The sequence below is a fragment of the Lichenostomus cassidix genome, chromosome 22 (genome assembly GCF_008360975.1).
Source record: "Lichenostomus cassidix isolate B80296 chromosome 22, HeHo_3.0, whole genome shotgun sequence".
NCBI classification, from domain to species: Eukaryota; Metazoa; Chordata; class Aves; order Passeriformes; family Meliphagidae; genus Lichenostomus; species Lichenostomus cassidix.
In genome coordinates this window covers 4,307,560-4,320,740 of record NC_139502.1, presented here as the reverse complement: position 1 = coordinate 4,320,740, position 13,181 = coordinate 4,307,560, and the positions used below count along the sequence as shown (strand labels likewise).

The 13,181-nt window shown below is 45.7% G+C and overlaps 1 protein-coding gene across 1 annotated transcript; it reads left to right on the top strand.

The window, feature by feature from the left end:
* Positions 1 to 3,740: 3,740 nt before the first annotated feature.
* Positions 3,741 to 10,483, top strand: BMP10 (bone morphogenetic protein 10). Its single transcript, XM_085080603.1, has 2 exons — positions 3,741 to 4,282; positions 7,967 to 10,483. The coding sequence occupies exons 1-2, from the start codon at positions 3,949 to 3,951 to the stop codon at positions 8,908 to 8,910; spliced, it is 1,278 nt and encodes a 425-aa protein (XP_084936729.1). The 5' UTR covers positions 3,741 to 3,948; the 3' UTR covers positions 8,911 to 10,483.
* Positions 10,484 to 13,181: the final 2,698 nt, after the last annotated feature.

Here is a 13,181-nt window from a genome sequence, read left to right as displayed (position 1 = left end):
GGAATTACTCATGTCCAGAAAGCCCAGGGCACTCCAGCAAACATGGATTGCCTTCTCCTGGGAAAGGCTCCCCCTCTGAGGCGGCTCTGAGCTTCTGGGTGAGGGCAGCTGTTCCTCCATCCCGAAAAACAGGCTAAGGAAAGGGGAGGATGCTGCAAACACACTTCACATTCCTTCTCCCCACTTCCTCTTCCCCAGAGAAGCACCACACCCTCTGGATCTCGTGTTTCTCGACCTTGACACTTGGAAAAGCCCAGCCTCACTTCCCAGCCTTTCAGCGCCGCTCCTGCCCCACACATTCCTGCTCTGACCCTGCTCTTCTGCTGCCTCTTGACAGAAGGAACCCTGGAGGCATCAGCTGGGAGGAAGCTGTGGGGTGTCCGAGATTAGAGTCTATTTTGGAGCCCCACAATCTTCAGGATGTACCCTTTGGATCAGCGAGGAGTTCACAGGAGTGGCTGCAGAGCCTCAGCTCTTCCTGCCCTCTCTGCTGAGCACTGGGAGCAGGAAAGGCCTCTCTGATCCCTGGGCTGATTTCCTGCTCCAGTTCTTACCATGGCACTGGAAGGGATCCCATCCAGCCCACTCCAGCACAAGCGGATCCAGCAGGAAGGTGCAGATGGATCCCTGGGTGCTCTCTGAGTGCCACAGGTTGGTCCCCAACACTGCCAAAGTCAGTGCAGAGCCCTGGGCTGCAGCAGCTACATCTTCCCACACACAGATGCAAATTAACTGCGAGATGAACACCAAATTCCTCAGAGTGAGGGCCAAGAGACCTTTCTGTGACCTTTCTGAGACCCAGCCTGCCCAATGAACCACTTACTGCTAATGAAATGGGGTCATTGCTTATGCTACAGATTTAGTCATGATTAAACTGTGATGCTGATAAATTTTCTCTTTCCAGCTACCTCAGATGATATAGTTAGCATTGATTTTTTGAAAGCAATTCCTTTCTAGGATACTTACTGTGTATGTAAACTGCAGTGCATGTGAGGGAAAAAAGGACAAACCATTTCAGTGGCATGAAATAAATCCCTTCTGTTAAATAACTTAATTCAGAAAAAATAATTACCAGTGTGTTAAAATCATCAGCCTGCAGCATAAGGAAACAGGAAGCTGCTTTTATATCAGATGTGCTCTCTGGGTATTCCTCATCTGGCAAATCCCCAGCAGGGTCTACATGGAACAAGTCAGGAAATTCAGCAAAAGCTGGTTTGTGTACAACCCCTGCACTCTGCCATTGTTCAAGGACTTATCAAAACCAGAGCGGAAATGTGAAGACACTTGGAATGTCTGAGCAGGAATTGTGCTCCTAAGGAGTTACTGAGGCAAGATGACACTTGTGGGTTGGGAAATGGTTGTCAGATCCCTGTGCTCACAACTGCATTTTATTTTACAAAGTAGTATCTGCAGGGTGTGAAATGATAGATCCACAGGAAATGCGTCTGGGCTGAGCAGGGTTCAGAGTAGCTGAAATGATGTTGTTCAGTGTTGGCACCCAGAGATCCAGGGCTGCACAACAAGATGAGTTTTAGTTCATAAAAAAGGGGAGCAAACCCAGGAAAGCTCCTCTGGCTCTGGAACTGCTCATCTGCTTTAACAGAGTAATAGAGAGCATTTCACTAACCTCTGACCAAGGGCCAGCTGCAGACCCCAAAATACTCAGTGTGCTCATAGTGAGAGAGGAGACTCAGCTGAAAACCTCTGAGTGATGCAAATGCTGAAGAAATCCTTTTAAATTCAAAACTTTCAGCCCTGAATCTCACAGAAAACCCCAACCCCTTGGAAAGGAATTCCATAGATCCCAGTGCAGAAGGCAGCAGCTCTTACAAGGTGGTTATCTCTTTAATTAAATAATATCTGCATATATATATATGAAATCAGTGCATTTTTGACATGAATATTGAAGCATTAAAAAAGGAAACACTCTGTAGGCATTATCACTCTCATGAGGAATGTCCTGCATCACTGGCTGTGAGAAAAACCCCAAAGAATTTCCAGTATAGGAGTCACTGTTGTGCTGCATCACAGAGTTAGCAAAAAGCCAATTATCAGGGAGTTTTATGTTACTCCCACTTACTAAGGCAGTGAAGACCTCAATTTGGTGATGAATCATCAACATAAAGAAGACTGCACGTTCCTCTTAATTAACAGAAGTGACCCAAACTGCTCCAAAATTTCCCCATTTTCTGTGCTTAGCTCTGGAAAGTCACAATATCCAGAGATCAGCCTTTGATAAGACCATACAGGATTTATAGATAGCCATGACCTCCACAGTGAAGTCTAAATTAATCTTGCTGAGCTCAAATATCTACTTCTAATGTGGTGTAGCAATAACAGGAACTTTGATAACTCACTTTGCTTCTGTCATCAGGTTTCCCAAGTTCAGAAGAAGAAAAGTTGAATAAAATGAGGTTAAAATGCCATGTCTGGTTCCATGACAGCCACACTACACAATTTTCACAAGGATATTGATATTTAGTTAAAAACATAGAAGATGAGTTTAAAATAGGCATGACTTGAGCATGGTTCCAACTGTTAACTGGAGTTGTGGCCATTTGTGCCAGTGATAGATTTGGGCAAATGAAGAAGGAAGAAAATTGCAGAGACAGGGCAACAAATCAATGGGTCGACAAAAAAGCAAGAGTCCAGAAAACCCAGCAGTTCAGTGGTTTAGTCCTTGGGTAAAGTTCTTAGTGCTTGCAAGGAAAAACTCTGCAGCACAAGCAGAAATGGTTCTTTATCTTGAGTGCTGAACCCCTCAGGGACAGGAGCTGAGCTCTGGCCACGCTGCCAAAACAAGAGCACTTAGGAAAAGTCTATGGAGAACAGGGAGAGTTAAGTGGATAATGTTATCTATGAACCAGACCAATTTTTGCCTACACACTGCTCCCATTTTGTTGAAATTTGCACACTAACACAAAAAGCACCACTGAATTTTAGCACATATTTTTACAAAGTTATTTCCATTTTCTCCACACTCTGTCTCTGAGCTGTTTGAATTGATGTGAACCTAAAATCAGAGTCACCTGTTGGCCTTTGTGTGTTTTTAATAATTTTTCATTTGGTATTGATGTGACTAAATCAAGTATAACTGTGACTTGCCAAGTAACGTACGAGAGACAAAGGAAGTGAAGATTTTCTGAATCGTTGGTGAATACTCCAGTCATGGAATCATGGAATACCTCAAGTTGGAAGGCACCCATGAGGATCACCATGTCCAACTCCCTGTTCCTTGGAGGATGTCATTCTCCTTGCTCATACTGAGCTCTTCTCCTCTGCATCCAGGGCCTGGTGACTGTGTGCTGTGGTAGCAACAAAAGCTCTTCTCCTGAGCTTTAGGCTGGACAAGCACAGAAGGACAGAATTTTTCCCAAAGAAAATCCTTTTTCAGTTTAATGCAATTACTGGACTCTAAAATAGTTTTGAAAAGGGCAGAGGGAGCTGCTGTTTGCCCTTGGTGTGAAATGGGTCCATTTGGAGACAGCCTTTATGGAATTTATGAGTTCGGCTGAAATCTGCGTGGATGCAAGTGGTTCACACACAGCAGGGAAGTCAGCTACCAGGAGGGAGAAAGGAAGGGCAGCTCCTCTTTGAGGAGAAACTTGTCCTATCTCTGAGAGTCCTGCACAGAATGTTTACAAAACGCTCATTAAGGGAGAGGGGATGGTGAGATAGCAACAAATCTGGTGAGCAGCTTCCACTGCCTGAGATAAGAGAGGGAAGGCGGCCATAGAGGAGAGCGAGTCAGATCCAATTACCGAGACCTGGTTTTGGGGAGGGGGAAGGGGCAGACAGACAGGACAGATCACAAGTTTCAAGACAAGAGCTTCCAAACTTGTCATCTCTGTGTGACACAAGCCGCGCACAACCCAGCGGATAAAACCGCCACTGAGCCCACACTAGAGCCAGAGCTCGTTGAGTGCGGTTGGAGGCTCAGGCGAAGCCATGGATTCTGTCATCCTCCAGCTGTGCGCTGTGCTCTCCCTCCTGGTTCACCTTGCAGCCTGCAGTCCCATCCTGAGCCTGGAGCACTCTTCCTTGGAGGAAGATGTGCCTCTTTTTGACGAGATCCTCTCTGAGCAAGATGGGGTTGATTTCAACACGCTGCTCCGGAACATGAAAAATGAGTTTTTGAAGACGTTGAACCTCTCTGACATCCCCCTGCACGAGTCGGCCAAGGTGGACCCTCCTGAGTATATGCTAGAGCTCTACAACAGGTTTGCTACAGACAGGACATCAATGCCTTCTGCAAATATCATCAGGAGCTTCAAAAATGAAGGTAAGAGCTGTTCATCTGTTCATCTCTGGGAGAAGTGGATAGAAAGGAGCATCTTCAGAGCCAGTGTGAAATGTCTTGGCCAGGTACAGAGCATGAACTGCGCTGGGGAAAAGGCCTTTTGCTGAGGATGGCCTTGGAAATCAGCAGCTGTGGCAGGGCTGCCCAGACCCCACCACTGGTGAGACAGAGTCCTTGTCCTTTGCTCTGGAGACCGTAGGGCTTTTGGGAAAGATGTGTCTTTAATGTTGGGGCAGCACCAAGTATAATTTCAGTGCATCATTTTCTTTATGCTCATAGTGACACACATCATTTGCAATCAGCTGATTGATATTTTAAATGGATACCTTAAGTGGTATTTGAAATAAGGCAAGACTTATTTTTTCATGCTGTTCAAAGTGTATTTTCAAATACAATATTCGAGTGCAATATTTTCAAATTATGATCTTAACCAAGTACAGCTTTCTGTTAATGCCTTCTCACTATTGATCCCCATGGCATTTGTAATGTATTCTTCCTTTGGCATCAGAGCACAGTCCAGAAAATACACAGAAATACGTGTAGTGGAATTTTGGATAACTCTTAGGCTTTACTTTGGAGGACCAGACTATTTCCTAATAAAAACAAACAAACAGAACCTGAAGAAACATAATTATGACAGAATCGCAGAATAGACTGAGTTGAAAGGGACCCACAGGGGCCATCAAATCCAACTCTTAAGTGAATGGCCCACACAGGGGTCAAACACACAACCATGGCATTATTAACACCTGGCTCTGCCCAACTGAGCAAATGCCCTTGGGCCATTTCCCTCTATGTTTTTTCTTCCACATTCCCCTCAGTTCAAGGAGGATGAGATAATGCTTCAGTAATGTCCAATAATTTGCCAATACCTTTTTGCACCAACACGTTTTACGTTAAAAACATTTTTCAACTAAACAATTCCAGGTATCCATTACTCCATGTGGCAAATGCAAGTTTTTTGATTCATGTTTAATTACCCAGGGGCACATGTGGCTATTCAAGCTGCCATGGGGCCTTTGTCAGCCTCTGTTTGTTTAATTAATGAAGTTAAAAGCATTATTGCTTTTCCTCTAACATTTGCAGTTTCAAAGTGATGAGCTGTGAGAAGAGGCTGAGAGGAAGTCATTTGAGTCTTGCAGGGCAGGGAGGTGCCAGGAGAGAAACCCAAAGCTCTGTTCTGCTCCCATCTCCTGCCAGGCCTGGGCACCCTTTACCAGCAGCAGGTTTCTAGTGTGAAGAGGCTCTGCATTGTGGTTTAAAGCTTCTTTACATATCCTTTTCTTCAGCGTGGAGAAGTTTATTGAAGGGTTGGTGGCAAACCAGTTGCAGGCAGTGGTGAGCAGTTGCTCACCTGAGCAGCTGTGCTTGTCTCTGCTCAGGAACAGGAGTGAAGGCACACACAAGGGAGGTGCTGTTCTCATTTTGTGCTATTGAAAAAAATAAATAATGGGATAAAGATTGCCAAGTACAGTTATGGTAACTGTGGTTTAGTGATGCAAAACTGAAATCATTCCACCTGCAAAAATTCAGGTTTGCAGCACTGAAGTGGCACAGGCTGACCTTTGCCAGGTAGTGTTGGCAGCTCTGTGCTGTTCTGCTGTGCCCGTTCAGAAGTTCTGCATCAAATGGGGGAAATTTGGCTTAAATTTCTGCCATTTCAGTATTTCTCTCACATCTTCCAATCCAACCCAGCAGGATGCGAAGCGAGACTGCTGATGGTAACAGATTCAGAAATACATGCACTTTAAAGGAGTGTGCAAATAATGTTTTTAGTGTTTCCTTCACGTCTGCATAACTAAGAATCATCCATTTCATGCTAAAGACCTCTTTTGATAGAGAAATTAATTGCTTGCAATGATCAGGACAGGAGAAACAGACCATGGAATTTTGTTCACCTGCCTGCTGAAAACTGGCAGCAATCCCAGTTTCATTATTATCCATTAAATCCTTCATTATAGAAATATAACAGGTGGCATGTCTGGAAGTAGCTCTTTGTTTTAACCCATGGACCATAACAGTTTGGTTGTAAATGGGGCTGTAATCAGTGCTTAATACTTGAATAAAAGTCTTAAGGGAAATTTTTCATTTCCTACAGACTCCAAATCTCCCAACCCTCCCAGGGCTGTTCTGGGAACAGCAGGAGATCTGACACCCCATGGACTTTCAGGGTGAAGGGCAGAGCCACATCCCAGCTGTAAGAGAAATGCAAAGGCACATGTCTCATGCCCTTCTAACGCTCACTGAGCTTCTTACACACAGCATGGCCTTCCCCTGCCTCCTGGTGAATTCCTTGTGCTCATCTCCCACATGGTCAGGTGGCATTGCTCCACCCTGGCATTGTATGCAAGGACTGGAGCCTTGTTTTATTATTGGTAAAGTCTAGGAAAACCCAGAGATTGCTCCTAGTATGGAGATTATTGCTCATCTGGGATCACATTGTCTTTAGCTCACAATCTCCTCCTGCGCTGGCTCTGTGCAGAGTGGGTTCCACTCCCACCTTTACAAACTGACAGCCAGGGCAATGGAAGCAGAATCACCCCTCATTTTTTTTTCTTTGTGAAGAGATGAAAATACAAAATGGAAAAAAAAAATAGAAAAAGGCAGGTGCCCTAAAGCCTCCAAGCTGGAGTTGAACAGGACAGGTCACGCGCTGAAGTTCATGGCTTGCCTAAGTGCACTGGTGGAGCTTGGCCAGTCCTTGCAGCTTTATCAGTGTCATTTTTCTACAAACAGAAAAAGTGGGGAAGCCAGAGATGAAGGGAGTAATAGGGCACAAATAGTTTGCCTTTGCATTAATTATAGTTATGGCTTCTATGTCATAAGCTGCCTTCTGGGTTGCAAGGAGGCAGCAAATGCACTCTCGTGAGCAGATCCTGCACTGTGGGAAGAAATAAATGTTGCCTGTGTAGACACCAACAGTGCAGGCAGGACAGGCAGCCCAGCTGACACCAAACATTGTCCTTCTCAGGTGTTTGATTGACTGAAGGTGCCCAGGGTGCCTGGCTGAGTGCAGCTGCTTGCTCACTCAAAGCCCACAGGGCCTGTGGTGGGATTGCTGCCAGGTCACCCTGGTGCCACCACCGGCTCTGCCTGACCAGAGCCTTTACATCTTCCAAAGCAGATTTTCCTCTCTTAGTGCTTGTCCCTCTCCATGTCTGAGGGGAGTTTGAGCAGCGAATTCCTGCTAGCACAGGAACACTTAGCACACACAGATTCCTGTATTTGCAGCTCAAATGTCGCCCGTTTCATGTTCGCTCCAGGGCCACGTCCTTCTGCCCTTCCCTTCCTGCACCTATCAGTGTTTTCCCTTGTTTATTAAATAGTTGCTGTGCATAAACTTAGAAGTGATTTTTATGTCAATATTAGGCAACACATTTTTCACATGTAAACCTTCCAGTTGGCAAGGATGTCCCTGGAAGGCCTGGGGGTAGAAGGAGAGTCTCTAAATCCAGGTTTGTAGCATGTTTGGGATCTTGTTGTCCTTACACATCTAAAATAACTTCAGCCTTTTTTCCAAGTACAGTTTTGGGAAGTGTTGAAAAAACACTTTTCTGGAGCTGTTCAGGTGAAACCCAGCAAAGCAGAGCATGTCAGATGACTTTCGGTGCGTGTGTTTCTGGATGTATTGATTCTTCTAACATATTTTATTTTTGTCCTTTCCAGACTTAGATTCACACCCTATTGGTGTGACAGGAACTCGGAAATACCCACTCCTGTTCAATGTTTCCATCCCTCACCACGAGGAAATCACCATGGCAGAGCTGAGGCTCTACACCTTGGTGGAGAGGGACCAAAGGCTCTACAACGGGCTTGACCGGAAGGTCACCATTTTTGAAGTGCTGGAAAACATCCACATGGGAGCTGGAGAAGAAAGGAAGATGGTGGCCCTGGCCTCCAGGCACATCTACGGCACAAGCAGTGAGTGGGAGAGCTTCGAGGTGACCGAGGCCATCCGGCGCTGGTGCAGGGCAGGGCTGACCACACACCGGCTGGAGGTTCACATCGAGAGCAGGGAAGGGGAGGAGCAGAATGGGGAAGGGAAACTCGACATCGACATCAACTCTGAGGCCAAGCACGTGCCCCTGTTGGTTGTGTACTCTGATGACCAAAGCAACGACAAAAAGGAAGAGAAGGAAGAGCTGAACGAAATGATTGACCATGAGCAGCTGCTGGACCTGGACGAGCTGGAGGTTGGCAATTTCCATGACCAGCCTGGGGAGGAGGCACTGCTCCAGATGCGCTCCAACATCATTTACGACTCCACTGCCCGGATTCGCAGGAACGCGAAAGGCAACTACTGCAAAAAGACTCCCCTCTACATCGACTTCAAGGAGATTGGCTGGGATTCCTGGATCATCGCCCCAGCGGGGTATGAAGCTTATGAGTGCCACGGGGTGTGTGCCTACCCCTTGACAGAGCATGTCACACCAACCAAACACGCCATAGTCAAGACTTTGGTTCACCTGAAGAACCCCCAGAAAGCTTCCAAGGCCTGCTGTGTGCCCACCAAACTTGACCCCATCTCTATTCTCTACTTGGATGCAGGGGTGGTCACCTACAAGTTCAAGTACGAGGGCATGGTGGTGTCAGAGTGTGGCTGCAGATAGTAGGAGGGAACACACGCACGGGGAGGGCACAGGGGTAGTATTTAATGATCCAGTCTGTAAATTTGTACATTTGGGATTTGCTATTTAATGAGGTTATTTAATGAGGCCTGTACAGATAATTGTATGTTTTCCTGTCACGGGGACTGGGCACATCGTGCGACCATAGGGATTGTATATTTTGTTCCATTGCTTCCTTCTCGCTGCTCTTCGCTGTCCAGATTGTGACCGAGTCTCTCCTCCTGTCAGGGCATGGAGCTGATCACTGGATTGTTTGAGAAGGCTCTTGGTACCAAAAGGGCACATCCAAATTCATGGAAATAAAGGCATATTTTTGTACTTTATCAATGTTGATTGGCATCTCCAAGACTTTCCAGAGCTGTTAAAGATACGTGAGTGATGGCAATCACACCTAGATTGTTCGATGTTCTTTAAAATCTTTATAAAGGTCTTTACATGCTCATTTTTTTCTTAATTTATCTCTGTAGATCTTAAGTCCCAATAATTCTTGAGCTCCTAAATCAATAAGGCACAAATGAGGTGTTTTTTCCTTTCCTCTTAATGCTTCCTTTACTCTTTCCCTGTTTCAGCCAAAGGTAACTGGCAGGGATGATTTGGCATCTGGAGCAGGAGGGCACCATTCCCTTTCCATCTTTCTTAGGAAAGCAACTGGCCCAGGAGCAGTGCCAGGCATGGGCAGTGCTCTGATATGCCAAGGCAAAAAATTCCCCCTGTGCAGGTTTATTACAAAATCACTCTGAGGTAGCACCGGCTTTGCTGCAGCAACCGTGGGTTGGCTCTCAAGGGCCAGAGCTTTAGGTGGCAGAAGGAAGGGCAATAAATTTCCTGAACCCTTGAAATTGTACCAGCTAAAATTGTCCTTAAAATCTATACCAGCTAAGAACTGGTCCCCCTTTGCAGTCAGTAAATTCCATAAGATGCAGATTCATAATCTGGCTGGAATGGCCCAGCAGTGCTGCATCTCTCTGCAGAGCCAGGCAGAACAGCAGAGCCCTTCATGCCAGTGGGATACAGAACATCTTCCCTTTATGTGAGCGCTGAAGTTGTCAATTCATAGGGATATTCCCCCCCAGGCTCTATAGATGGAGTCACATGCCATGTTTCCACCACTCTTCTGCAACAAATCGTGGTGATAAGGAGGTGTCGGAGCTGAGAAACAATGGACCCGTCACTTTATTTATACTAAGCTGCAAATTTGTCAGATTCTTGGGAAAGTGTAAGTGATGTTGACTCTTTTAGCCTGTACCAGAGCCTACTGTACTGTCCCTGCATCTGTCTTACACTTTTAAGGGAAAGTTATCTTCCCTGGAAGTGATAAGGGTCTTTGAAAGAATCACTCCAACACTTCATGGGAATGAACACTAAAGACTTTATCATGCACCAACTAAACCCAATTTCACCTATTTTCACACATACTCTTCTGTGCTCCCCATAATTTATTTACCTATTTATTGACTGCCTGCCTTTGTAATATAATGTAGAATACAGAATGCTTTATATTTTTGTGCTTGTGTGTAATCCCACTTGGATAAAACCTTGTGCTATTCCTACTTTACATGGAATCCCTCTGTTGAGTTGTGTGGCACAGAGAATGAGGTTGCTGACTCTTTTTCCTCCCTTGGCTACCTGTAAATACCACACGCCACAGTTACCCCCTTGCTTGCAGAGCTGCTCCCTCACTGCAGTGGTTTCAGTGGAGTTCTGGAGCACATATGGTCTTGTCCAGCTCCTCTTGCAGGGGTATCACGGCTCTAAGTGCTCAGCTGTGTAGTTTATTGTAGAATTATGCAGTCTCCAGATAGTGTCCTGCACCATGGGCTGTGATATTGCTTTATTCCTCACCCTGTGAGTGACTGACACCCCTGACAGACCTTTCCCCCGAGCCACTCTGCAATCAGAGCCTGTGGCTAATGGTGTGTTGGAGGAATTTGTGAGAGGTGTGATATTCGCTCTGCTGACATCAACTGCAGCAGCCAACGGTTGAAGTGTGACCACACAGACCCTTTCAAAACTATCCACAATTCTTATGAAGCCATTTGCCAAGACAAGCCATTCACCTTGTTAGGAGTGATAATCCAGCATTAGGGAGATAATCCGACATTTACTTTTATCATCTCATTTCTGCAAGCTGTCCCGTGGCAGAGATCTGCCCTCCCTGCCTTTTCCCCTCTGTCCTTCCTTAACAGCACCAGTGTCTCTGAACAGGGTGCAGGGAAAGCTGTGCCTTAAAAACAATATGCAATCACCCATAAATATATAAAGTCTCCCTATAAATTCTCAAGTGACCCCATTGCAAAGCAGAGTGCTGCCTGCACTCTCTGTCAGAGATTTGCTGGAGCAGAGCAGGGTCTGTGGTGTGTTATGGCACAAAGCAAACACAGGCAACGTGTCATTTTATCAGCTGCATGTGTGAACTTCTGCAAGAGCAGTAAAAATGTCAATAAATTCCAATTATAGTCCTTCAGAATTAGGGGGCAGCCAGTCTGTTGATAGGAGTAACTTTTCTTTTCAAAGAAATTAGGATGGTGCTGCAGATTGAGGAAGATTTCAGCCAGAGTTTGTTGTGAAAGAAGTAAAGCTGTGTCTCATTGTGCTATTTTGGGAGAAAACCAAGCATCTCTTGAATCCTTCAGTTGCACCTGTGCTGTTCATAACCTGAGATCAGAACTCCTGAGAATGGTGTTTCATTTGTGATGGGTGTCTGTCAGCTCTGTACGGCTGCTTTATGGGCAAAACCCTCCTTTTGTCCTCCCCTTTGAATGTAACAATGCAAAAGTGTTTTTTGGATGTTCATGCAGTTTTATGATAGAGATCAGATCACAACAAAAAAAAAAGCGGGGGGGGAGGGGCAGTTATTTCCTAAAGATCTTTCCCCAGGTAGCAAATTAAGGCTGTTCCTGTGAGCTCAGAAGTGCTTGGCTTTAAAGCCCCTGTCCAAATAGACAGAACACTCACAAATAACGGTGAGAGTGTGACAAGAGCCAGGGCTGCCAAGCTGGGAGTCCTAGGAGCTCCTGGAACTCTTTTCCAAGTCCCTGAAAAAATATTCCACTGCATGTTTTCATTTTCTATGTTTCTGTACTCCTTCCTTCCATCCATCCATCTATCCACATTAGTAGTGTGACTTCTGTTTCTAAAAGACTTTATTTGTCACCTTAAATACTGGTGTGTATTGATTTTTCTTTCATTTCTGATCTATTTTATATCAACATATTAGCAGATGTTTGACTTAAGTTTTCGATTAAATCCTAATTTTAGAAAGGTTTGGAAAATTGTGGCTTCAATATGGAAGTATCTATCTTCCCATCCATCCATCCATGCATCCATCCATCTCTGAATTATTGTAAGCAACTAAAGCAGTGCTGTCTCACCGAAATCATCAATATCAGTTGGAATTTTGCTTTCATCTGTTTCTAGTTGAGTGTGTATAAGAAAGTGTGAGCAGCTATGGAGCCCCTTTTTTGCTGGGGGCCATATAGAATTCCAGGCAATGCTTTCAGGCTAAACAGGCAGGACAGGCAAAGGGGTGGGAGCAAAACAAATGATACCAGAGAGGAAGAGCCTGGAGAGCAGGTCAGCGAGGGAGCTGAGGGAAGAGCTTTGGTCTTGGATTGCTGCTCTTATATCAACACACACGATGCCTTTAGAAGAGCACGAACTTCAAGACATCCTGCTCATTCCTGGGCCCTTGCAGGAATGGTGACAGCTGTGTCTCCTGAGCAAACACTCAGCACCGATGCCAGATTTCACCAAGCACTTGGAAGTTTGAGGTTCCCTTAAAGGATCCGTATCTCTGAGCGCTCTGCGCGTGGGCTAAAATTCCTCAAACACATTTCTCCCCAAAGCCTCCTTGCATTATCCCTCCCTTGGGGGTGACCCCTGGAGTCCAGGCTCACTCTGTGGAGCTGATTGAGGACACAGATTCCCAACTTTTTGTGTGTTAAACCTCACAGCTCAGCGTGGTTTTCCTGGCCCCACTGCCTCAGCCCTGCCTTTGCTCTGGGCTCTTTGGGGTCATCTGTGAGCCTGGGGACAAGGACCTGTTCTGCCAGGAGAGCAGTGCCTGTGCTGGCTCATGCCCATCCCGTTTGGAGGTGCCCAAATGCCAATTTGGGGGGGAAAAGTATTCCTCAATTTTGTGAACATATCTCTTTCCAAGGTCTTTGTTCCCTGACAGGTGAGCAGCACCTCTGGAGATAAAGTCATGAGATGAACCTTCCCAAAACCAAGGTCACTTAGGAAAAATCATCTCC